Source organism: Myodes glareolus, chromosome 8 (assembly GCF_982192425.1).
Source record: "Myodes glareolus chromosome 8, mMyoGla1.1, whole genome shotgun sequence".
Taxonomy (NCBI): Eukaryota; Metazoa; Chordata; class Mammalia; order Rodentia; family Cricetidae; genus Myodes; species Myodes glareolus.
Window position 1 is genome coordinate 100,494,631 of NC_142033.1, and position 24,924 is coordinate 100,519,554.

Below are 24,924 nucleotides of genomic sequence, written 5' to 3' on the forward strand. Positions count from 1 at the left end.
ACCCCACCCCCTCACCTTCCCCCCACACACCCCACCCCTGGCTCTTCAGAATTCACAGGGGAACCCGGCAGTGTCTCAGAGGCCTGCAGGTGGGGGAAGCCCTGTTCTTGGCACACATCCCATAAAGGTTACCAAGCAACCTTGTGACTTCCCTGCTACTTACTGTCATGGAATTCCTGAGGTGATTTTTTTTCCTTTCCCTTCAGTTTGGAAGGGCTCAGCCCAAGCTGTGGCAGACTAACCACCGAGGGCCTCTAAAAGGGACAGTAAGCTCATCTTCCAGTTTGGAAGCAAGACAGAAGATTCCCCAAGAACCAGAAAGCCAGCAGGGCTGGGAATGAAAGCCATGGCCTTGTATTACATGTTAGGTAAGTGCTTAGACCAACCCTTCTATCCTGTAGAGACCCAGTCCCTCACTGGGGATTCTAGCCCGGGATGGGGTAGCCACCATCCCTGACCATGACCCCAACCCCTCCTGGGGGTATTCTAGGTAGGGGTTTCACCCCTGACCTTGCCCCCAACCCCTCACTGGGGCATTCTAGGCAGGGTTCCACCTCTGACATCCCAGCCCCTCACTGGGGAATTTTAGGCGGTGTTCCACCCCTGTTCGTGCCTCCAGCCCCTCACTGGGGGATTCTAGGTGGGAATGGAGGGATGTGGTGGGGTGAGGGTGTCCTTACTCCTGAATCATGCCCCAAGCCCAGTGAGGAGCATGAGGTGTGGATGAATCGTGAATAGGCAATACTTACCAACAATATACTAACCTAGCTTCCATCCTCAAAACTGCAAAATAATAATAATAATAATAATCTAAAAATAAATAAATCATGATTTAACTGATTGGTACATGGACTGTTTATAAAGTTCAGAGTCCTCCAGCTGTAGTTACCTGTGAATTTATTTTTCCAGTGACCTGGCTAGTTTCATATCAACTTAACACAAGTAGAGTGATTTTAGAAGGGGAACCTCAGTTGAGAAAATGCCCCCACGGGTTTGGCCTGTAAGCCTGCGTTTTTTCTTCACTGATGTCCCATGTTGGAGGCGTAGTGAGAGATTCTACACTTGCACGTGGCTTCAGTTCTGGGGGTGACAGCACCTAGGCGTTTGATTAAAGTCGGTGATTGTTCCCTTCTGTTTAAAATCGTGATTGTTCCCTTCTGTTTAAGGTAGGTGATTGTTCCCTTCTGTTTACAGTCAGTGTTTCTCATCTGAGTTCTTCCTGAAGGATTCCAGAGTCTTTGCGAAACTTAGTGACTAGACAACCTGGCAAACCGGGAGGTCTCCAGCTGAGGATTGCTTAGGCAAATGGCTCCTTCAGCCAGCTCCAGATGAGAGGTCATGGTGTGCAGAAATTGCTTGTTAGGTTTAAGTTGTGTAACAACCACCACCACCACAACAAAATGACTTTTGGTGAAGCAAGGGGCATTGAGTCCCTCAGAGAATGGACCTCCCTGCTGCAGAAAAGGGTCATCTCGGAGTGACCCTTGGACCCACACAGAACAGAACACCGGCACTCGGTGTCCAGTGTGGTGGTGCTTGAGAAAGGACGGACCCAACACTCGAGAACTGGAGGTAAGAAGTACGCCCACGTATGTGAGGATTCTGACCAGCGCAGAGCAACAACAAACGTCCCAAAGAATAACAGGCAGGCAGGGGTCCACCGTTGCAGTATGAGCTAGCACAGCCAGCCCATGGCCTAGAATTTTCATGTTTGATTGATTTGGGTTTGAATGTTTTTCATTTTTCCTTTAGAATGGGACTAACTCAATATTGAAGATCCCTTTGTGGGAAATATTTTTTTTTCCCTAATAGTGGAGAATAACTCACTTGATCCCTTCATGGAAGAAAAATGAAAACAGGCTCAACTTCTACTACAAAACAGTCACAACCAGGACATCAAGTACTGAGCCAATGCTGTTTAGTTTCCATAGATGCCAGGCAGTGGTGGCACACGCCTTTAATCCCAGCATTTGGGAGGCCCACAAGCAGATCTCTGTGAATTTGAGGCCAGCCTGGTCTACAGAGCAAGTTCCAGGACAGCCAGAGCTATACAGAGAAACCCTGTCTTGAAAAAAAAAAATTGCCATAGATATTAGTCATTCATTTTGTGGAGGGTGTTCTCTTCCCCAATCTTCCCAATCATCTGATTAATGCTTGAATGAAGGTTTAATTTTCATAGTAAATGAACTAAAAGAACAAAAATCACGATTTTAAACTAACATTGGGTGTGCTCTTGCCTATTTGGTTGTACTCTTCAAGTTGCTTTTTGGAGACTCTTGGCTAAATGCTATTAAAATATAACAGCTATAACAACAGGTTATTATATTATTAAATAATATGTCTGCTAAGGCAAAACTCATAGAAATAATCTTCTTTTGATAAAGAGTCTAAAAATTATTATTTTTTCTTTTTTATTGATTTTTATTGAGCTCTATAATTTTCTCTATTTCCCTCTCTGCCTCTCCCCTCCCCTTCAGCCCTCTCCCATGGTCCCCATGCTCCCAATTTACTCAGGAGATCTTGGTTTTTTTCTACTTCCCATGTAGATTAGATCCATGTATGTCCCTCTTAATGTCCCCATTGTTGTCTAGGTTCTCTAGGATTGTGATTTGTAGGCTGGTTTTCTTTGCTTTGAGTTTAAAAACCACCTATGAGTGAGTCCATGTGATAATTGTCTTTCTGTGTCTGGGTTACCTCACTCAAAATAATGTTTTCTAGCTCCATCCATTTCAAGATGTCATTATTTTTTTCTGCTGTGTAGTACTCCATTGTATAAATGTACCACATTTTCCTTATCCATTCTTTGGTCAAGGGGTATTTAGGTTAATACAGGTACCTTAGTGTTGGGAACTATTGGGGGCTGTGGACCCCCTGGACCCTGAATTCCCTGTGAGCAGCTGCTCTGAGCAGCCTTGATGGCAGGCTGATGGGGGTGCAGCTGAGAGATCCCAAGAGCTGGGGCGTGGCCAGGGCCCTATAGAAGCTTCCCCTGAGCACAATAAACTTGGCATTCTTGTATCAAGGATGACCCATGTGTGCGTGTCTCTTGTCTATCTGTGATTTTAATTCTCCAGGCCAGTTTCCGGCTTGTACAACTGGTCCTGAAGTGTAGGTGTTACAGGACCATTAGTTTTCACACCTTAGAAAGAATGTTTAATGTAGTACAAGGAATTTTACCTTGCTGGGGATCACTGATTGCTCCTGAAAAAATGCAAAGAGGAGATTCTCATAATTATTTTAAATTAAAATTAAGTAAACAGAAAATCCAATCACAAAAGGTACAGATTTTAAAAGATGAGTTACACACTCTTAATGGTTTTCAAACATTATTGGGTGATATTAACTGGTGGTACCCCACTGTTGGGCTGATTACTCAAGAATTAAGTAATTTTTCAAAATTTGCAAGGTGAATGATTTAAACATACCAAAAGTAGTACTCTGCATTTCAGTAGGCATTTGTTTGCTTTAAGTTCTGAAAAGCCTGATTCTGTGATTTCACATTTATTAGAGACAATGGCTACAATAGACACACTGACACAAATCAAAACTACTAAGGCCCCAGGTTGTATTTTCAGGAAAATGAAGCAATGTCCTGCACATTATAACAGAAAGCTAGTTACAAGATGTTGTAATCTAGCTGTCCTCACTCCCGCCGACTGACAACTGACAGCAGAACTTCCTGTGGTCTGTAATTGACAAGGATGTTTGTGTTCTTTCTTGCTGGTGGTTTTCCACAGAAGCAGTAGAGGTATAAAAGGCTTTAGATTGGGGCAAAATAAAGGTTGTTGTTCTTCCACCTGAAAAGAAGCCTCTGTGTCTCAATCCCGGCACACACACTCACACTCACACACACACACACACACACACACACACACACACACACACACCCCAGTCTCGGCATCTAAGCTGCGCTGGCAGCTCAGTAAGAGGGCTACTGTATAATCGTCCAGGACAAGCAATTGTTGAAAGAGCTAATCACGCCCTAAAAGAGATGCTTATAAACTGGAATGGGCATGTAAGGACTTCCAGGAATGGATTTCAAAATGCTTTACTAACTTTAATTTTTTTTGATTGTTTTGTTTTTCCAGACAGGGTTTCTCTGTAGCTTTGGAGCCTGTCCTGGAACTAGCTCTTATAGACCAGGCTGGCCTCGAACTCACAGAGATCTGCCTGCCTTTGCCTCCCGAGTGCTGGGGTTAAAAGTGTGCGCCACCACCGCACGGTTTAACTTTAATTTTTTTAGTGTTAATGAGGCAGGGACAACAGTTGCTGGAAGTCGCCGTACCATGGGAGAAAACTGCTGAATTGAATTGGCCTGTGTATTATAAAGATGTTTTACCATCAGAATGGAAACCGGGGAAAGTGTTACAGTGGACTGACGTATGCTTTTGTTCCTACAGGACACACAAATTTGTGGATACCATCAGAGTTGATAAAAAATCTGACATGAGCTAGAGAAGTCCCTTGGATGCTTTGGCTGCTGACGTGGGTGACTTGACTTGGGGAAAGAAGAGATACAGGAAGGCTTTGAAGTAGACAGTTGATCCTTTCACCTTGGGGACACCTTAAGACTTTGTGTGGCAAAGGGGGAGCATTAGTCTGACTGACCAGAAAAACCTCTGGATGCTACAGCTTTGTTCTTTATTCTGCTATTTGTGGTAACTGTACATCTTGGGCATATGTTCCTAATCCTCCAATTAACAGGAGTAAGCTGGGGAAATATGGATATTCTTGTGGTGGTTAATAAATATTCTCGGCTACCTGGTCCTTATAACAACTGAGGACCTACTCAGTCTATGAAGGAGGGTAAGGACATCATAAACTATATGGTGGGAGTGCAAGGAATTGCCATTTGTATGGATAATGGAATTCAGTGTCTAAATATAACCTTTCAAGTGTGATTATCTGTAGTTAATACTAGCCAGGATCATTATAAATGTTATATGCTTCATGCATGTGGTTTTAGAGGACAAGAGATTAATACCACTAGTTCCCTAAGTCTACTACTGCCTGTAAGATTTGAGTCACCAACAAGAAGTCTGACTGGGTACACTGGCAACAATGTAAGAATGAGAACCTGGTGTGGGAAGTCCTTCTGTATGTGTGTTGCTTTTATTGGTTAATGAATAAAGAAGCTGCTCTTGGCCAATGGCTTAACAGAGTTTAGCCATGCCAGAAAAGATAGACAGGGAGTAGGCGGAGTCAGGGAGACACCATGGAGCCTCGCCAGAGACAGATGTGCCGGAACTTTACCCAGTAACCCACAGCCACTTGTTGATACACAGATTAATGGAGATGGGTTAGTTTAGGAAACTCAAAAAGAAACTAGAGCTAATAGGCCAAGCAGTAATTTAAGTAATATAGTTTCTGTGTGATTATTTCGTGGTCTGGGCAGCAGGGAACAAACAAGTGGCCTTCTGCAACTAACTGGCACTGGTCTCTGCCTACAAGAACCCTCAAGTGTTATCAGTAAAGATCTCCCATGGAGGTGTCACTGATTGGAGCCCTATGGTTCTTCTCAAGGAAAATACTCTCACTCAGCATTAAGATGCACAGATGTAGTTCAAATGACACTGTGGGAATTAGCTCTACTGTTAATGAACCTATTCAATGGCATGGAATTGGAATGTCAGGTCTTCTCCTGCAATTTGGCAATTCAGTCCAGACTAATTTGTGAAAATTAGCAAGTGCCTAACATCTTCTTGAAGCATGGGGAGGAAAATTAAACATTAGGGATGATAAGTCTCCTTTATTTTTTAGACTAAATCAAAGTCATCCCTTGGTTGCTATGCTCCGTTACCTTATTTGGTACTGAATGAACCTGTACAGTGGTACCCTAATAATTACAACATCAGTGGTGAATGCTGTACTCTTCATACCTGTATTAATTCTTGGATGTCTTCAGATGTAACCTCTGAATGTCTGTACATCCTTAGAGTAAGGCCAGCCATCTGAATACCAGTGAAGCTGCCGAGACCATGGCAACACTCACCTGTGGTGATTAGTGCAGAAAGTCGCTGAAAGAATATTAAGGCAAATTCGTCAAACGCTTGGACTAGTTGTTGCCTTTTGGGGCATCATTGCATTGGCTGCTACTGCTGCAACAGCTGGACTGGTGTGTCATAAGGAAACTCAAATGCTGAGATCATTAGAGACTGGCATACGCATCCTATAGAACCGTGGGCTCAACAAAATAGTGAGGTAGTTAATGAAGCAGCTGATTTGAGACAAACCTGTTATCCTAATGGGAGGTCAGTTAGAAATATTGGAGGAATAGACACAATTAAAATGTGATTGGAATGCTGCATCCAATCGTTCAGCAATAGCAAGCATGGCTGGGAAGAATTTAAGATGCATTTGATGGGTCACCCTAATTCCCCTAAATGATTTATGATTTATAGCAAGAAACGAAGGAAACTTTTTCAAAAGGGTTACCTCATGTGACAGAAATGGGTGTATGGAAAGCCTTGTAGATGCGTCAGTCTCGTTCAGCCCTGCATATCACTTTAGCAGATTTCTTGTTCTAGCGATTACTACCCTTGTCCTAGCAGTAAAATCTTTACTGGCATTAAAATATATTTTTGGCTTATTTGCCTAAAATCATGAAACAAAATAGGGGGGAAAGGCTGTTTTTATTGTAAGACCACATAATCTTCAACATAATTATATCTTAAACAGAAGGGTGGAGCTGTAGGGAGAGAGTCCACAAAGCCTTTGGCTGGACTTCCAGAGTGACAGTACCTAGACTTTTGTTTAAAAAGTCAGTGATTGTTGCCTTGTGTTTACAGTCAGTGTTTCTCATCTGAGTCCTTCCTGAAGGATTCCAGAGTCTTTGCGAAACTTAGTGATGAGACAACCTGGCAAACCAGGAGGTCTCCAGCTGAGGACTGCTGAGGCAAATGGCTCCTTCAGCCAGCTCCAGATGAGAGGTCATGGTGTGCAGAACCAGCTCCAGATGAGAGGTCAGAGGTCATGGTGTGCAGAAATCGCTTGTTAGGGTGTAAACTGTGTAACAGGGAAGAAGCTTTCCAGAGAGCAACGCGCAGTTCGCCAGGAGTTGGTTTGCCTGATACTTTTGCTGAACCTGAAATTCATCTTGAAAGAACCGTTTTTCTTCAATGGAACCTGTCAACCAGAACACCAGCAGGAGGGGCTCAACACATTTTCCTGGCCACACAGTTGCTCCTGTGTGTACAAGAAGGAAGGCTGGGCTAGTTTGTAAGCTGTGCCGCTCCTCGCCTCTGCCGCAGCCCCACCTGAGCCCCTACCCTGCCTTCCCTCAGTGATGAGCAATTGTAAGGTGGATAAACTTACCCCTCTCCAAGTTGCTTTGGTCATGGTGCTCATCGCAATAGAAACACTAGCATGAAATCGCCCACATTGTAGATGACTTCAAGCTCCCCAAATGACTTAGCAGTTACAAGCACTTGCTATGCTTGCAGAGGGTCCAAGTCTGGGTCTAAGATCCCACATCACGCGGCTCACAACCATCTGTGACTCCAGCTCCAACACCGTTTTTGTTTGGCTTTGGTGGGCATTGCACTCATGTGTGCACGCACACACACCCACACCCACACACAAACTTTTTTTACAAAGTGTGTGAAGGTTAAGGCTCTGGAACAAGATGCCAGGGAGGTTACACACCTTCTGAAGGCTGGAGGGGAGTCAGTCACTCTGTCCTCTTGGGTGGCGATGGCACAAGTCCCAAGTCCCTATGTCCCAGGTGTCTCTTTGCTCCATGTGCATGTGTGGGAGGTAGGGTACATTTGCTCTTGCAGTTGCCTGTGGAGGCAGGAGGTTGACACCAACGGTTTTCCCCCACCCTCTCCTGGGTCTCCCACTGAGCCTGGAGCTCTCTCCATTTCAGCTAGCCTGGGCATGGAGCTGCCAAGGTCCTCCTGTCTCTACCTCCCAGCAGGCTGTGGTTACGGGCAGGCACTGCTGTACCCCACTTTCAGGGATCAAACTTGGGGGTTCTCATGCTTGCTCAACAAGGCCTTTACCCGCTGAGCATCTCCCCGGTCCACACCATATTTTTAAAAGGTTTGCTTTTATTTATGTGGTGGGGGTTATGCGCTTGTGAGTGCAGGCGCCCAAGAAAACCAGATACCGAAACCTCCTGGAACTGGACCTCGAGAGTACCAGACCACTTGAGTACTAGGAACTGAGTTCTCTGGAAGGGTCTCGATCTTAACCACCAAGACCTGCACCATCCTCATCTGACTACATCTGAAATTCAGGGGCCACTGGCCAACAAGTTCCTTCCAAAACAGGATATGAAGGTGGTGGCGGCCTCTAAGCTGGGCCGGCTCAAACCTGTTTCAGAGGCAACCTCTCCCCGTTGCCCTCTTCTCTAGTGGACATCTCAACTTCAGGGGACTGTGAGCTGGTAGATGTGTCCAACATCTTATAGAACAGTCAGGATTCTGGGTAAAATGGATTTCCATGAAGAACACACTGCTCTCTTGGAGTGTCCACCCCAGGGAGGCCCAGAGGAAGGGACACCAGGGACAGGAAGGATAGATTCCCCAGGCCTGCCAGGCTGGGGTAACTGCCGCCCAGCTCCGTCCCCTCTCTACAGAATGGTTTCCTGCCTCTTTGCTGGCTCTAAGGAAACACTCAGCTGCTCCGTGTGTGCTGCACTGAGTGTTGGGAGGAATCCTGTCTTCTGGACTAGCGGCAACTTACTGGAAAGCCACAGGAAGGAGAGGGTCTCTAGGCCCCACCCCATCCATGACGAACCTTGCGTGGGGGCGGGGCATCTGTGCTAATAACTAGCTGCAGTGTGCTTATGAGTACCAACAACTCTGTCTCCTTTCAGATAGGGTCATGTTCTCAGCTTCCAGCGGGCATGGGAAAGGGGCAGTAGCTATTGAATATGCTAGCCATCAGGACAAAGTCAGCTGTGGTGACTCACACCCGAGGTCAGAGGCCAGCCTGGGCTGCATGTTCCACACCTGCCTGGGTTACTTGAGATGCAGGCCACTCCGGGCAACATGACAAGTTCTAGGCTAGCCTGGGCTATATATAGTGCGTTCCAGTGTGGGATGTTTATAACGTACCCCCATGGAGGTGCCTACAGTCGTGTCCAAATATTTGGGGGAGCACGCGGAATCTCACTGGATGCGGACGCTTGCTGATTGTCTAGCAACCTAATCCAGTGCTGAACCACTAATAGATGCTCAATAAATGGTTTGTTGAATGAATGAATGAATGAATGAATGAATGAACACCAGGCAGAAGCAGCAAGGGTTGAGTACAGAATGTTCTGTGCCTGAGGGACAGACTGGGGTGGGCCTGTCTACAAGATGGCAGGGGTGCCACAAGCTCCAGGGGATTTCCCTGCCCCCCTGTGAAGAGGCCCAGTTCTTCCCCTGCGTCGGATATCCCCCGGGGTTCTAAGGGCAGGCCAAGGCAGGCAGAAGCCACAAAAGCTCAGCCGAGGAGGCTGCAGCTTCCTGCTGTCTTCAGGCCGTTGCCATCAAAGGATGCAGCACCCTCCGGCAAGGATGGCCGAGGAAGGTCGCCCTCGCCCCTGGGTGCTGCCTCGCCTGAATTGGGCCACCGTCCTGCGCTTTAGCGCCCTGCTGCTACTGATCAGTTTTATGATCGGCTGTTTTACCTACTGTATCCAGTTCGGGAGACCACAGCAGACGCAGTTGGAGCCGCTTGAGGTGAGAGGAGGAAAGAAGGGGAAGGAGGGGAGGGAAGCACTGGGGTGCTCTGGAGGGGACCCGACAGGCGCAGGGAGGATGCACTTAGAGGATGCGCCAGAGCGCAAGCAAAGGACGCGTAAAAGAGGCAAAATCGGAACGAAATAGGTGGAAAAGTGGAAGATGGGACAGATAGAAGACAGGAAAGGCTGAGCAGGGAGGCCAGGCCGGCCCCGGTTGCCTGGGAGCACACGGGGGATCCCGGGCTGAGAATGATGCAGCCTTAAACTGCGGGGATGCTTCAGCCCGGCCCGGGCGTTTCCGACCACGCCTGCCCGCGATGGAGAGTCAGACTGCTGGGGTCCTCACAAATCTAGGGCAGGAGGGTTGTGGGGGGGGGGGGGTAGCTGGCGAGGATTGGAGTTTCCCAGGACTGAAAGGTCCCACAAGTGGTAGGAAGGATGGCCTGAGTCCACCCCCCCCCCCCCCCAACTCCGTACCCGTTCTAGGAAAACAAAGAGATCTTGCTACTGAAACTTTTCACCGGCCTGGGTAAGACTTTATAGCAGAAAAAAAAAAAAAAAAAAAAAAAGTCGTAGACTAGGCCGGTGGGAATGCAGGATGGACGGCAGCAAGCAGGCACATGGGACCAATAGTCTCTCAAACCCTTCCAACTCAAGAGCTTTCTCTGTTTTCTGGTATTTTTTCCAGGTGCATGTAGCCGAGTTACAGCTGAATCTCACAGGTAAGGCTGGAATTCCAGAGGGGTGGGAGGTGGGGACAGGAAAGATGGAGGGAGGAACATAGGAAGGGAGTGGCCCCTGCCTCGACCTGAGCTAGTAGTGCAGAGCCAGCACCCAGCACCCAGGAGGCCCTGGGTTTCATCCTCAGCACCACATGAGGCAGGTTGCTGGTCCACACTTGCCATCCCAGCATTTGGGCAACAGAGAGAGGAGGGTTAGGAGTTCAAGGTCATCCTCTGACGTGTTGGGAGTTTGAAGCCAGCCTGAGTTACGTGGGATCATCTCAGTAAAACAAATAGGAAAGACAGCACTATGGGATGTTGCTCAGTGTTAGAGCGCTGCCCGGCTCACAAGTCCTGGGCTTCAGCCCAGTAAACCAGGTGTGGCGGTGCACACCTGGCATCCAAACACAGGGGTGGGACAAGCAGAAGACCCAGGAACTCAAGGTCATTGACTTCAAGGCCAGCCTGGGAAAGGGAGAGAGAAAAAGGAAAGCTGTAAAAGGGGTAGAGAGGGGCTAGAGTTAGCCAGGGACACGTGATTCCAGGAACACACCGCCTTCCTTACCCTCTCCCTTCCTCACAAAACGCAGGCACAACACCAGCAACTGCTGTGATCCAGATGTTCACAACCCTGCTCTCTCCATCCGTGGGGTAGATCTATGAGCAGGCTGGATCTTAGTGAAAAGGGTAATGGCGGGCTCAGGCATGGAGCCCCACCTAGAATCCCCCAGTGAGGGGCTGCCGACGTCACCTAGTGGCTGAGTACTTTCGTGACATGGAGATTCTGGGTTTCATGACACTCCTACAAACAAGCCAAGAAAGACATGGTGCTGGAAACTAGGCAAAGAGAATTAAGCCAAAACAGTACTTGTGGCATGCTAGGATTGGCCCTGTCCTTCCAAGTGAGGCGCTTCGGGGCACAGTGATGCACATCTGCCGTCCAAGCACTCAGGAGGCTGAGGCACAGGCATTATAAGTTCCAGGCCAGCTCAAGCTACAAGCAAGATTTTGCCTCAAACTTTAAAAACTTCTAGTAATAGCATTAGTACTTAGATAAGTACCTTGGACCTTGGTACTAGTAACCAACTAACCCTAACTTTAATAAATCCATCCTGTCTGTCCACCCTCGTCATTCTAGTGCCTAGCAACCCATGGTAGGAACATCAGGAATTTGAGGGTACCCTGTATAGCAAGATCCGGTCTCCTCAAAATCAATAACTAATTAAAGGACTCTCTCTCTCTCTCTCTCTCTCTCTCTCTCTCTCTCTCTCTCCCTCGCTCCCTCCCTCCCTCCCCTCCTTCCCTCCTCTCCTCCCTCTCCTCTCCCCTACCCTACTCCCAGTTAGCTGCTCTGATTGGCAGCCAACATCTTTGAGTCAACAGTCATGACTTTTTTTCATTACTAGAACAAAATGACAAAACCAAATAACAAATAAAAACAGCTTAAAGGAGAAAGGACTTCAGCCACCGTGGCTGGGAGTTGGAGGGGAAGCTGAGACCAAGGTCACTTCCCATCTTGCCGGGAAGTGGAGAGATGGGCACTCAGCACATTCTCCTTGTGCGCCCCCCATGACACCAGACCTCCACCTTCAGAACCTGTCTTCCCACCTCAGTTAGCATCATCCGTAGAACAGGTGATAGGTTTGTCTCCATGTGACTCTAGACCTCATCCTGGTGGAGGGTGTAACGTGTGTCCAACCCATGACCAGTTTCCCTTGCCCAGGAAACATGACCATGCTGGCCCAAACCTTGTAGCCCTCTGAACTGGGCCAAGGGTATTGCTGGAGATGGAGCAGGGACTGGAATTTGATGGGACAGAGAGAGAGCTCCCAGGCACCAGAGGGAGGCACAGCAGAGCCCTAGGCATTCCCTGTACCATGTCTCTCTGACTTTCTCCCTTCCTTATGTCCATCTGTCTTTCCATACATGTGTAGTTGCATATACGTGTGTGCCCATCTCTCCCTCTCTGTATCATTTTTTGCATATCTCTCTCTGCATCTCTCAATCTCTCTCCATCTCTTCTTTCTCCATCTCTCTGCCTCCCCCAGCATCCTGTGTGCCCATCCACCTCCCTCTCTTTTTTCTTCTCCTCCCTCACTTTAAGTCCCCTGTTCTAAGTGCCACTGCCTGTCTAACCTCCATTCTCCTTCCCTTCATCTTCTGCCCCCAGTTCCTCGGAAAGACCTCATACTGCGCTGGGCAGCTGGCCCAACCTTGGGAAGATCCTTCACTCATGGACCAGGGCTGGAGAAGGGGCAGCTGTATATTCACCGTGCCGGCATCTACAGGCTGCATATCCAAGTGACACTGGCTAACTGCTCTTCCGCATACGGCACCGTGCAGCACAGGGCCACCGTGACGGTGGGCATCTGCTCCCCTGCGGCCCACAGCATCAGCCTGCTGCGCCTGCCCTTTGGACAGAGCTGTACTGTGGCATCCCAGCGTCTGACTCACCTGGCCGTCGGGGATGTCCTCTGCACCAACCTTACCCTGCCTCTGCTGCCGTCCCGCAATGCTGAGGAGACTTTCTTTGGCGTCCACTGGGTATACCCCTGATCACAACTCCTGGATGGCTTGTGAGGCCTTTTAGTTTGTTAATAGTAATGCTTATTCATGCAAGTTTTACTTATTTATAAATGTATAGTACACATATCTGTTCGCTGATGCTTCCTTCCGTCTCCCCCTCGCACCTCTACCCCATCTCCCTCCCAGCTTCATGTCCGTTTTTGAATTTTATATTTTGTTGTTATTGTGGTTCTTACTAACTTCTTGAGCACCATGGAGGAGCCTTGTGCAGCCCCTATGTGCCTCAGACTGGGAAGGTAGCAACGTCCCCCTGTGTTAGTTCACAGCTAGGCCCCGCCTCCAAAGAGTCCACAGTGTCCCAAGATAGCCCCACCAGCTGGGGGCCTAGAGCCTTTTCCATGACAGTGGTAGAGAATAAATAGGGAGGGACGTGAAGATGAAGCAAGGCTAACACAGCAGCAGCAACTTCCGCTTCCTGTGCTTCCTGCCTGGCCTGGGGAAGCGGGGGACTGTAAATGTCCAAGAGCTAGAGATCTGGAAGACATCCCTTCCCCGGCGCATCTTTTCCCAAGACCAGATGTGTGCTGCAGTCTATGATCAACACTTGCAGTTTGCTTGCAAGATGCCCTGATTATTGTTTTGAGACAGGTTCTCTCCGGGAACCGGAAACTCACCCATTTGGCTAGACTAGATTAGCCGGTGAGCTTCCTGGGTTCCTCCTTTCTCTCCTGGGCTGGGGTTACAGACAGTCACCATCACACACGAGTTTACAAGGCTGCTGGACCTCTGAACACAGGTCTGCTCAGCCCCTCTACTTCTTGGTCCTCCTATTCAACGGGCCGGCCAGTTCCCATGTTTGGATTCTGGGAACATGTTCATTTAGACCATGGCAAATACTTACAGCCAGAAACGGCACATGGGTTATAGCTAAACCGCATTCTCTGCCGTGTTCCAGTTAGTCTAAACCGTAAAAGGACGTGTTCCTACGTGAAATAGAAATGACCTCAGTGGAAACAAACTGTGATGGGAAAAGGACTCTGGGTTTCAAGGTTTGAGCACTGGGGGTTAATAAGGCCAGAGTTTCTAGTGGGGAATCTCCAGAGTCCACCAAGATGATGTCAACAGGTACAGCCGTGAAACTTCCCCTTTGGTGACACCCAACTGTGGAGGAGCCTGATTTACAATACTAAAAAGAAAAAGCCAGCAGACACATAATGCCCCTCCACCATAAAAAGGAAAGGCATTCAGAATTGCCCAGCTCCAAGCCAAACTCAGTAGACAGCAGGCTGCAGGCCTTCCCACAGATGCCCCAGGGGTCCAGACTCACACAGATAAGAAGCTGGTCAAGGTGCTGGGGCTGGGGGACACTTTGTGAGGGCAGACAGGGGGTGTCAGTGGCTCTCTGCCTACAGAAATGTGACTACTGGATAGTATCCTTTGGTTAGTGGTATATTTTATGTGACTTGGATTTCGTCAAAATAAAAATAGATAAAATCAAAAAAGGAGTTTAAATTTGCCAGTCCCCACGCCCACTAGACAGGGATATGAGGAGGGGCTGAGTCCAGGGCAGCAGCAGCCATGCAAACATCCAGGCCTGGGGCTTCGTGCCTGCAGCCACAGCTCTGGACGAGACGAGATCCCGGCCTGGTGCCAGTCCAATCGAAGCGGCCATTTCTTTCTTCTTTTTTTTTTTTCTCCTTCTTGTTGTTTTTTACTCTTTTTACTCCGTACTCTTTTGGGGATCCCAACCCAGTTTTGGGAACCCAGTTCCCAAATAGATACACGGAGGCCTATTCTTAGGAAAGCCCAGCTTCCACTTGTCTTGTTTCTTGCCAGTTTTGCTAAATTCGCCTGCTTACCGCGTGCCTCTGTGCTTTTCCCTTTTCTTCTGTATGTCTTACTTTCACTCTTACTCCGTGGCTGGCAGGGTGACTGACCCCTGACGTCCCCCTTTTCTCATTTCTCCGCCCGCCACCCCGGTCTATCCTTTCTCCTGCCTCGCTGTTGGCCGTTTATGGCCTTACAAGACCAGCAGGTGTTTTAGACAGGCAAAGAATCGCAGCTTCGCAGGGTTAAACAAATGCAGTATAAACAAAAGCAGCACCGCTTAAAATAATATTCTACACCACTGCCTCCTTTTTAGTTTTATTATTTTTTTTTTTTCGGGAGGGGGTTGGAAACAAGGTGTCTATGCCTAGCCCTGCTGGTTGGTTATGACCACAGAGCATGAGGTGAAGGTGCTCCCACAACCTTTGGTGCCTGTTGCCTAGGAGAAATTCTCAGTAGTGGGTTTCTGGATCTGGGAGTTTTCGGGTGACTGACAGATGCTTATTAGCATTGCTGGTTCTGTCTACAGCAGTCTCCCTCCTGTGAGAGTGAGTGCGGAGCGCAGTGTGAAATGGGACTCAGCAGGCCAATAGCATGGCGCCTTGGGTAAATGCTTTCTGCCAAGCCCCAGGAGAGAGCTGATTCCAGAAGTCGTCCTCTGACCGCCATACACTGGCTGTGGCACACCCACATATACACACATGCGCACCCACATATACACGCATGCGCACCCACATTACACGCATGTGCACAAAATAGACTAATGAAAATGTGCTAACAGGTGACATCCAGAGCGCTGGCTAAACTGTGAAGAGCAATCGCTCCAGCCAGACAGTGGTGGCGCAGGCTTTTAATCCCAGCACTTAGGAGGTGGAAGCAGGAGGATGTCTGGGTGTTAAGAGGCCAGCCTGGTCACAGAGAGAGTTCCAGGACAGTCAGAGCTACACAGAGAAACCCTGTCTCAAACAACAACAAAAAGTAAATAAATAAAAACAAGAAACAGCAACCACATGGCAGCTCAGCTGTCCGTAACTCCAGTTCCAGGGGATCCGGCGCCCTCTGCTGGCCTCCAGTAACACACATGGTATACAGTACCAGTAACACACATGGTACACAGACATCCGTGCTGGCAAAACACCCAGACACATAAAAAGATATATAAAATATTTTTTTAAAGTAACAATTTTAAATCGATATATGTGCAGTCTGTGTGTGTGTACATTTGTGTGGGGTGCGGAGGGTAAGCTTGGGTGTTATTCCTCAGACGTTGCTATTGGCTTATTTGAGGCAGGGTCTCACTGGCCTAGAGCCCTCCAAGAAAACAAGGTCATCTGGCCAGGTAGCCCCAGGGCCCTTCAGTCATCTCCTGCCAGGGCTGGGGTCCTAACACCCAGCTTGCTTGCTTACTTTTTTGGTTTTTTGAGGTAGTGCTTCTCTGTGTAACAGCCCCAACTGTCTTGGAATTAGCTCTGTAGCCCAGGTTGGCCTTGAACCCACAGAAATTCATCTGCCTCTTCCTCCTGAGTGCTGGGATTAAAGGCGTGTGCCGCCACCACCACCCAGTTCAGACACCAGCCTTTTATGTGGGTGCTGAGGATGAACCTTGGATCCTTGTCTCTGTACTTTCTGGACTGAACCACTCCCGGGCCCTAGGTGTGTGACTGCCAGGAAAACGGTGCATCTCCCCTTAGGATGCCAGCTCTCTCTATCCTGTTTCTGAAAACCTGTGAGTAGAAAACTGGACATCACGGCACATAGCTGCCATCCCATCATTCCCAGGAAGCTGAGGCAGGAGGTTTACAAGATTGAAGCCAGTCTTGGCTATGTAGTCTTATCTCAAAAAAAAAAAAAAAACCCAAATCAAACCCAAAACAAGTGTGGATGGAAAGGAGGGGAAAAGGGGTCTGGGGAAGAAGAGAGGGAAAGAGCAGAAGAGTGGAGGGAAGGAGAGAGAGAACGAGGGTGGGGTCAGGGAGCAGTACATCTCCATTAGTCTCAGCGGTTTGGCTGGGTATCACTTATACAACAGAACGTGGGACACAAGCGCTGCAGAGCCGTCACTTTCTTTCACTCCGCCACCTCAGCTGACTGTTTTGCTGCTGGCATGTTTCTCTTTTTGTAGAAATTATTCTCATTGTTATTTATGAAAGTTGCCATGGTCTCCCTCGGCCAGGGCCTCCGACTGAGTCATAGATACAGAACTGAAACTTGTGAGCAGTGTCCCACATGCCTTGGGACTCCAGGGAATTCAACCCTCTTAGTTTCCACATCTAGGGAGCAGTGTGCAGTGTGCGTCTTTCCGTGCCAAACACTACTTTATCACGTCTGTGGACTCCATCAGTCGATTCGGCCGGAGCTGAAAATGCAGGGTTTCATTACAACACATTTCTTCATGGGGCTCACTGAACTTGGTCCATATTCACCCCCACAATGCTCTGTTGTTCCTCCCTCTCCCTCCCTCAAGATCCCTGCATCCTCCACAGAATGCCCTTCTGCCCAATGGCGTGCATGCATTCATTTCTCCGTCCAAATGCCTCACACTGGAGGGAAGGTGGCATTTGCCTATCTGCCTTTGACTGACTTGTTTTAATATAATGACCTCCGTTTCCATCTGTTTTCATGAAAATAATACAATTTGAGTCTTTTTAAAATTTTTAAAGCATGCAGTTCTTTTGTTGGTGGTGTGTATATGATTGTAACAGCACATGAGGTCAAAGGGCAGATGAGAAGATCAGCTCCCTCCTTCCACCACACAAGTCCCAGGGCTAGAACTCAGGTCTGCGTTCACCCTCAGCCAGCTCAATGCCCACCCCATACCTTTTCTTTAACAGATTCCCATGTAGCCCAGGCTGGCCCCAGTGAGCAAATTTCCTCTTTTGAAGACTTATTTCTGTATGTGTCCCTGTGGTGGTCTGTACCTGAGGGCTGTGTTCTGGAGCTGGAGTCACTAAAGACAGCTGAGAGTTCTGTGTGGGAGCGGGGATGGAATCCAAGTCCTCAGCAAGAGCAGCCGATGCTCGAACCACTGAGCCATCATTCCAGCCTCTTTTGATCTTTTCTAGGGTCACCCTCACAGTTATGAGGTGACAGTCCTCTGTGGTTTTGGTTAGCACTTTCTGCTGCTGCTGCCGCTGGACTCCTTCTGCATGTTCACTGCCCATATCTGGTGCTTAAGAAATGGATTGAAGCTGGGCAGTGGTGGAGCACACCTTTAATTCTAGCACACAGGAGGCAGAGGAGGCCTCTGGTGTACAAAGTGAGTTCCAGGACAACAAGGGCTACCCGGAGAAAAACTGGCTTCAAAAACCAAAACCTGAAACTAAAAACCAAAGAGAGAGAGAGAGAGAGAGAGAGAGAGAGAGAGAAAGAAACAAAAGAAAGGAAAGACAGAAGGAGGAAAAAAGAAGGTGGGAAGGAAGGAAGAAGGGAAAGAAAGAAAGAAAGAAAGGAAGGAAGGAAGGAAGGAAGGAAGGAAGGAAGGAAGGAAGGAAGGAAGAAGAAATTGATCCTCTCACCGAGGAAAGGAGTGGGGGCTCCAGTGAACTACATGACTACAAGCCAGGACAGCATCTCTGGGGATCGTGTTCCTCAGAGCCCAAAATTAGGACTGTAGTGTGACTTCAACACACAAAAAAGGCCGACACCTTCATAGGGTGCTCACTGCCGCTCCATACGGTAGCCAGGATATGGGCCAGCCTAAGTGCTGGGCAACAAATGGGGAGGCAATGCAGCGGTAAGTTCCCTTGCTCTACAAGTTCAGGGCCTGAGATGGGATCCACAGCACACACATAAACAACAGGCATGACTAAGGGAAGTCAGATACAGGGAGATCGCTGGGACTGGCCAGACTGGCCAAAAAATAGAAGGCGCCAGGCTCAAGGTGGAGAGCAATAGGCACGACACCAGACATCCTCCTCTGGCCTCTGCACAAGTGCATACACAGGAGAGAGAGAGAGAGAGAGAGAGAGAGAGAGAGAGAGAGAGAGAGAGAGAGAGAGAGAGAGAGATACACAAGAGAGACAGCATCCACCAACCATCCATCAAGAAAATGATGCACAGGCTTGCCTATGGACCATCCTGATGGTTCACGGTTAAGGTGCCCGCTTCACGGGTGACTCTCTCTGCTTGTGTCAAGACGACACAAAACTAGCCAGCACAGTTAAATAAAGAATGAACTTATGCCATCTGCTAGGAAATGAATAGACCTGGAAGCCCTCATGTGACATGACACGAGCCCCACTTGGAAAGGTGCCACATCCGTGGACCCAGATTCCATGCAGCATGCACACAACATACTCGTGAGACCCCCACAGTAGATGGGGTGCCCAGGAGGGCAGGAACTGACAGGGACAGAGGGACAAATAAAACGCCATGATCGTAAGCTAATGAAGGTGTTTAGCTAAATTAAAAGGTAAAAATACAAAAAATGCAATAAAAAGTTAAATAACAAGCGAATAAATACATCCATAAATAAAAGACCAAAGGAAATATCTAGCCAGGTTTCTTTGCCTGTTTTGAAGTGGTTTGTTTTCAACTCGGGGTTTGCGGTTGAGTTGGACGGGTTCCTTGTGTGTTTCGGACATTAGGGCTCCCTGCGCCCTGTGTTGTTCCCTCTGACAGGCAGAGCCTTTCTGTTTAATGAGAACTCATATTTTGGTTTTTACATTTCAACCCCAGTTCCCCCTCCCTCCTCTCCTCCTGCTCCCACATTTCTCCCACCTGCTCCCCACCCCACCCCCATCCCCATCCACTCCTCAGAGATAAGTCAACTAAATCTATCTCATCACCTCACTGGGGCCGGACCAAGCCCCCCCCCCATACCTAGGCTGAGCAAGGTATCTCTCCACAGAGACTCAGCTCCACAAAGTTCACGCATTAGGGTTAGATCTCGGTCCCACGGCCAGTGGCTCCACATACTGCCCAAGCACACCACTGTCACCTGCATTCAGGGGGTATAGTTTGTCCCATGCAGGTTCCCCCATTGTCAGTCCAGAGTCAGTGAGCTCCCACTGGTCCGGGTGGGCTGATTCTTGGGTTTCCCCATCGTGACCTCGACCCCTTTGTTCACATTATCTCTCCTTCCTCTCTTCGATTAGCTCAGGGAGCTCAGCCCAGTGGTTAGGCGTGGATGTCTGCATCTGCTTCCATCTGTTTCTGGATGGGGGAAGAACTCACATTTCTGTTTATGCCTTTGTAGCCTGTGTTTTGGTATCAACTTTAAAAAAATCATTGACAAGACTAATATTGAAAAACCTTTGTCAGAGAGATATCTCAGCAGGTAAGGCACTTCCACCAAATCTGACCTGAGTGTGAACTCCAGGACCGCGTGACGGACGGAGGGGACAGATCATCCTCACGATTTGTTCTCTGACCTCCACGTAGGCCCTGTTACCTGCATGTGAACGCATGGCCACGTGTGAGCATGAATGTGCATGTGCACGCACACACACACACACACACCAAATAAGTAAATCATCATTTTTAAAAATCTCAGGTGTGGGGCCAGGCAGTGTTGGTGCACACCTTTAATTCCAGCACTTGGGAGGCAGAGGCAGCCAGATCTCTGTGAGTTCGAGGCCAGTACGGTCTACAAGAGCAAGTTCCAGGACAGGCTCCAAAGCTACAGAGAGACCCTGTCTCAAAAAACCAAAAACCAAAACCTTAGGTGTGGGGGTGCCCAGCTTTGACTCCAGGACTTGGGAGGCAGAAGCAGGTGGATCTCTATGAGCTACATAGCCTGTCCAGATCCGTGCCTCACATTCAAGTCCATATCCATCTGAGTTCGGTCTGTACTTGTGCAGATGCGAGATGAGGGTCTGTCTTGTTCTTCAGCAGGTGGCTCTAAAGTGTCTTAGCATTGATCGATGAAACCATTGCTCACTGTTGAAGTCAGTTTCCTTCGGGGTCTCAATCCCATTCCTTTGATGGATGTGTCTATGCTTATGCCCAGGCTGCACTGTCTACTGTCTTTGAGACAGACAGAAGAGAGACAGAGAGAATAGATTATGTATGGGTGGGTGCGTGGATGGATGGATGGATGGATGGACAGACAGACAGACAGATAGAGGGACAGACAGAGATAAAGACAGGCAGGCAGGCAGACAGGCAGCAGACAGACAGATAAAGATGGATAGATGGATGGATGGATTGATGGATGGCCGGATGGAGATAGATGTCGCCCTGTAAGCCAGCCCGGGCTCACACCTAGAACCCTGATTTCATAAGTGAACTTTCAGCTTCCACCTATGTATTCTGATTGGTTGGTTTATCTTGGTTTTGTTTGTTTATTTGGTTGATTGGTTGATTTTTGAGACAAGGTCTCTTAGAGTCCAGGCTGGCCTGGGACTCGCTGTGTGGCCCACATGACCTTCTTCTCCAGCTCCTCAGAGCTGGGGTGCAGGTGCAATCCCCAGGGCCCAGTTGTGTGATTACTTTCATTTTTGCTTGTTTCCGCTCTTGAATTTCTCTCTTCTTGTTGGCTCTGGAGTTTCTGCAGAAATTCCTGCTACTCAGAATTGTTCCCAATTCCACCTGTCTTGAGCCTCACAGCCCAAGGTCTTCCCAAGATGCCAGCATCTCCAGTCCCCAGCTCCACCCTCTAAAACCCCCTCAGAGCTCCAGACCCTCAAACTTCCCCAAGCTCCCCACACCTGCTACTGTTCACCATGGATTTGTTTTCCTCTTCCTCTCTCCTTCCCACCCTTTCATCCATTTCTCCTGTTTATGATCAACAACCATCCCTGACACCATCCGCCCAGGCACACAGCCTTCCAGGATTTTCTGGTAACCTCTGGGGAGCTCCTGAGGATTGAAGAGAGAGATCTCTAGCATCCTAGGAATCGCCTTCTTTCCTCCTGCACATCCTTCTGTTTTTCCATCCCTTCCTCCTTCTCCACTAATCTTTCATTCCTTCCTCAGATACCTTATCCCCTTCGTTTCTCCCATCTCCTCCTCCTTCTCCCCTCCGTCTCCTCCTCCTCCCCCACGCCTTCCTCCATCTCTTCCTCCTCCATCTCCTCATTCACCCATGGGCACCATTACATGGGCTGTGGTTCCAGACTGAACCAAAAAGGGAAGTGAGCCAAGCATTCAGCGCTGCTCCCTGACTGTGGGTGCTTCCCGAGCAGATCCCACATGCTTTTCCTGCCATGCTATCCTGAACTTCACACCATGGTCTGACATCAGTCCTTCCTTGACTTGCTTCAGTCAGGCATCTTGTCATACCAGTGAGAAAACTGACACATGCCACCGCTTCATCCGGTACCATCTTCCAGGGTCAAGCAATAAATGCTGAGTCTTGTGTGCCACTTCTCCAGAGAAAGCCAACCAGGAACGTGGGGTGGCATGGGAAGTATGGGGGCCAGTCTTGAGGGACAGAGCCTAAGAAATCTGACACTGACTAGTTGGAGGCCACCCCATCTACTCCTGAAGCTCTCCTTTGGGGTGGGGAGAAAACCCGAAGTTCACTGTACATACAGTGAGTCTTCTGAGTGTCCAGCTCCTTCAGACCAGAAGCTGGCTTGAGTCAACACGGCGAGGTTCTGTCGCCCGCCTCTCCTGTTCCTCAGTGCAATGAGTTGTAAACACCCGCCGCTGCAACCCTTGTGAACGTCCCCATGCAGGACATGCACACATACACCAACATCAGTGGTAGAGAGGCACCTATAACACCTCCCCATGCCACGGAAAATCCCAGCACTCACACCTGCTCACTGTCATCCTAACTACAACTTGCCCAAGAGTCTTAGAGTTTCTATTGCTTTAAATGAGCAACGCACGGTGACCAAAAGCAACTCACAGCTCACAGCCAGGGAAGTCAGGACAAGAACTCACACAGGGCAGGAGCCTGGAGGCAGGAGCTGCTGCAGATGCCATGGATGGTGCTGCTCACTGGCTTGTTCACCCATGGCTTGCTCAGCCTGCTTTCTTCTAGACCCCAGGACCAGCAGCCCAGGGATACACCACCCACCATGGGCTGGGCCCTCCCCCATTGATCGCTAATTAAGAAAATGCCCTACAGGCCAATCTGGTGGAGGCTTTGTCCCAATCAAGTCTCTTCTTGAGTGCTCTAGTCGGTGTCCCGCTGATGTGAAGACCTCGCCAGCACACCTAGGAAAACACTCTGAATCCCATTGAGGGCCTTGTCTCTTTCACTTTCTCCTTCCTGTTCCACGCTAATTGCACATTTGTAATTCGACTCATGCCTGCTTCCGGTTGGCCCTGTAAAGTACAGGCCCGCATGTCTGTCTGGTATAAAGCTTCTCCTGGGTCTCAACTGAATTCAGCTTGCTCTTCAGCAATCTTAGCTGGGCACAGGTCACAGGGGAGCGCAGACATCAGCCAGTGTGCCCAAGTGTTCTAAGGGAGGGTTATCTGTTCATGAATGGATACTTCAGTATCATTCCCCTGCTAGAATAAAGCATCAGAGGGCCAGATATGGTGGCTCATGCCTTTAATTCCAACACTTGGGAGACAGAGGCAGGCGTATCTCTCCAAGTCTGAGGTCAGCCTGGTCTACAGAGTTCCAGGACACCCTTGGCTACACAGAGAAAAACTCAAAAAACTAAAAATATTAAATTTAAAAAAAAATCAGGGCTAGAGAGATGGCTCAGCAGTTAAGAGCACTGACTGTTCTTCCAGAGGACCTGGGTTCAATTCCCAATACCTACATGTCTGTAACTGTAGTTCCAGGGAACCCGACACCCTCACATAGGCACACATGCAGGCCAAACACCAATGCACCTAAAATAACAAAGAGTTAATTTAAAAAATAAAAAACAGGATGATTCTGCAAGGTCATCTTTTTTTTAAAAAAAAAAAAAAGTATCTGATCGCGGAGCTGGAGAGATGGCTCAGAGGTTAAGAGCATTGCCTGCTCTTCCAAAGGTCCTGAGTTCAATTTCCAGCAACCACACGGTGGCTCACAACCATCTGTAATGGGGTCTGATGCCCTCTTCTGGCCTGCAGGCATACACACAGACAGAATATTGTATACATAATAAATAAATAAATAAATAAATAAATAAATAAATAAATATTTTTTTAAAAAGTATCTGATCGCATACCACCATTATCAGCTGGGTATAAAGTTGCCGCAGAAAGCTGTCTTTGACTTTTTTCTTTTCTTTCTTTTTTGGGGGAGGGGCTTTTTGACACAGGGTTTCTCTGTGTAGCCTTGGCTATCCTGGAACTCACTCTGTAGACCAGGCTGGCCTTGAACTCAGAGATCCACCTGCCTCTGCCTCCCAAGTGATGGAATTAGAGGTGTGCGCCACTACCACCCAGCTAACTTTTTAAAAAAATTCTCTTATACAATACATCCTGACTACAGTTTCCCCCCTGCCCCACACTCCTCCTCTGCTTCCCTTCAGAATCTTACTTTTTTTTTTCTAGAACATTATTTTAGTTTCTATTCAGGTGTCTGTGTGTGTCTAGGAGGCAAGACCCTTCCTAGGTCTTGCGTGTGGGTGGCACCATTCCCTGGGCTGGGGTCCTGGACCGAGCATCAGAACTACTGTCTCCACTTCTGAGCACAGATGTGATGTGACCAGCCACCTCCAGCGCCTGCTCCCATGCCTTCCCCGCCATGGTGGACAAGCCGTCTTCTGTCTTCCCCCCCCCCTTTGTATTGGAGTATAAAAGTGCATGGAAAATTAAATAGGGGTGAACACCAAGTCAGAACTCAGCACTCAACACAAGAATTCTGCATTCGGTATTCGCTGAGTTGCCCTCCCGATTCTATCCTGTGTCTCTGTGTTTCTGTCTTATCTCTGCTCCCCCTACCTAACATTTCTAATCCTCACGCTAATACCTTGGAATGTGGGAACCCCTCCGAGGCTAGGACCGCAGCAAAAGTCACCCCTAAAAGGTGGTTCCCAGCATAGACTGTAGCCTGCAGGCATGAGTCTGAATAACCCTTCCATTGTTAAGTTGCTTTGTCAACAAGGAGAAAATCAACTACAAGATGGCACTAGACTTTCCATCCACTCCTGAGACCTCAGACCAATTCGAAATAAAAACTAATTACTTTCAGAGCATGCTCGTTAAGGGAGTTCGTTACCTGAACAAATGCACACTGACGTTTGCCAGCCCCATTCAGAGCTCTACCAAACTCCACTGCAACTCTACAGGGTTCAGCCTGGGAAACCATGGACGTTTTGGGGGTCTTACTTA

At 48.5% G+C, this 24,924-nt stretch overlaps 1 protein-coding gene across 4 annotated transcripts; it reads left to right on the plus strand.

Moving 5' to 3' along the window:
* Positions 1–14: 14 nt before the first annotated feature.
* Cd70 (CD70 molecule) lies at positions 15–14,426 on the plus strand. Of its 4 annotated transcripts, none has more exons than XM_085692340.2 (5): positions 15–89; positions 207–368; positions 4,401–9,674; positions 10,365–10,398; positions 12,569–14,426. In XM_085692340.2, exons 3-5 carry the CDS (start codon positions 9,489–9,491, stop codon positions 12,952–12,954), a joined length of 606 nt encoding a protein of 201 aa, XP_085548466.1. In that variant the 5' UTR covers positions 15–89; positions 207–368; positions 4,401–9,488; the 3' UTR covers positions 12,955–14,426. The 4 variants fall into 4 exon arrangements, with proteins under 4 accessions (XP_085548466.1, XP_085548468.1, XP_085548467.1 ...); XM_085692342.2 differs by adding an exon at positions 1,195–1,572 and having other exon boundaries at positions 31–368; XM_085692341.2 differs by having other exon boundaries at positions 31–127.
* Positions 14,427–24,924: the final 10,498 nt, after the last annotated feature.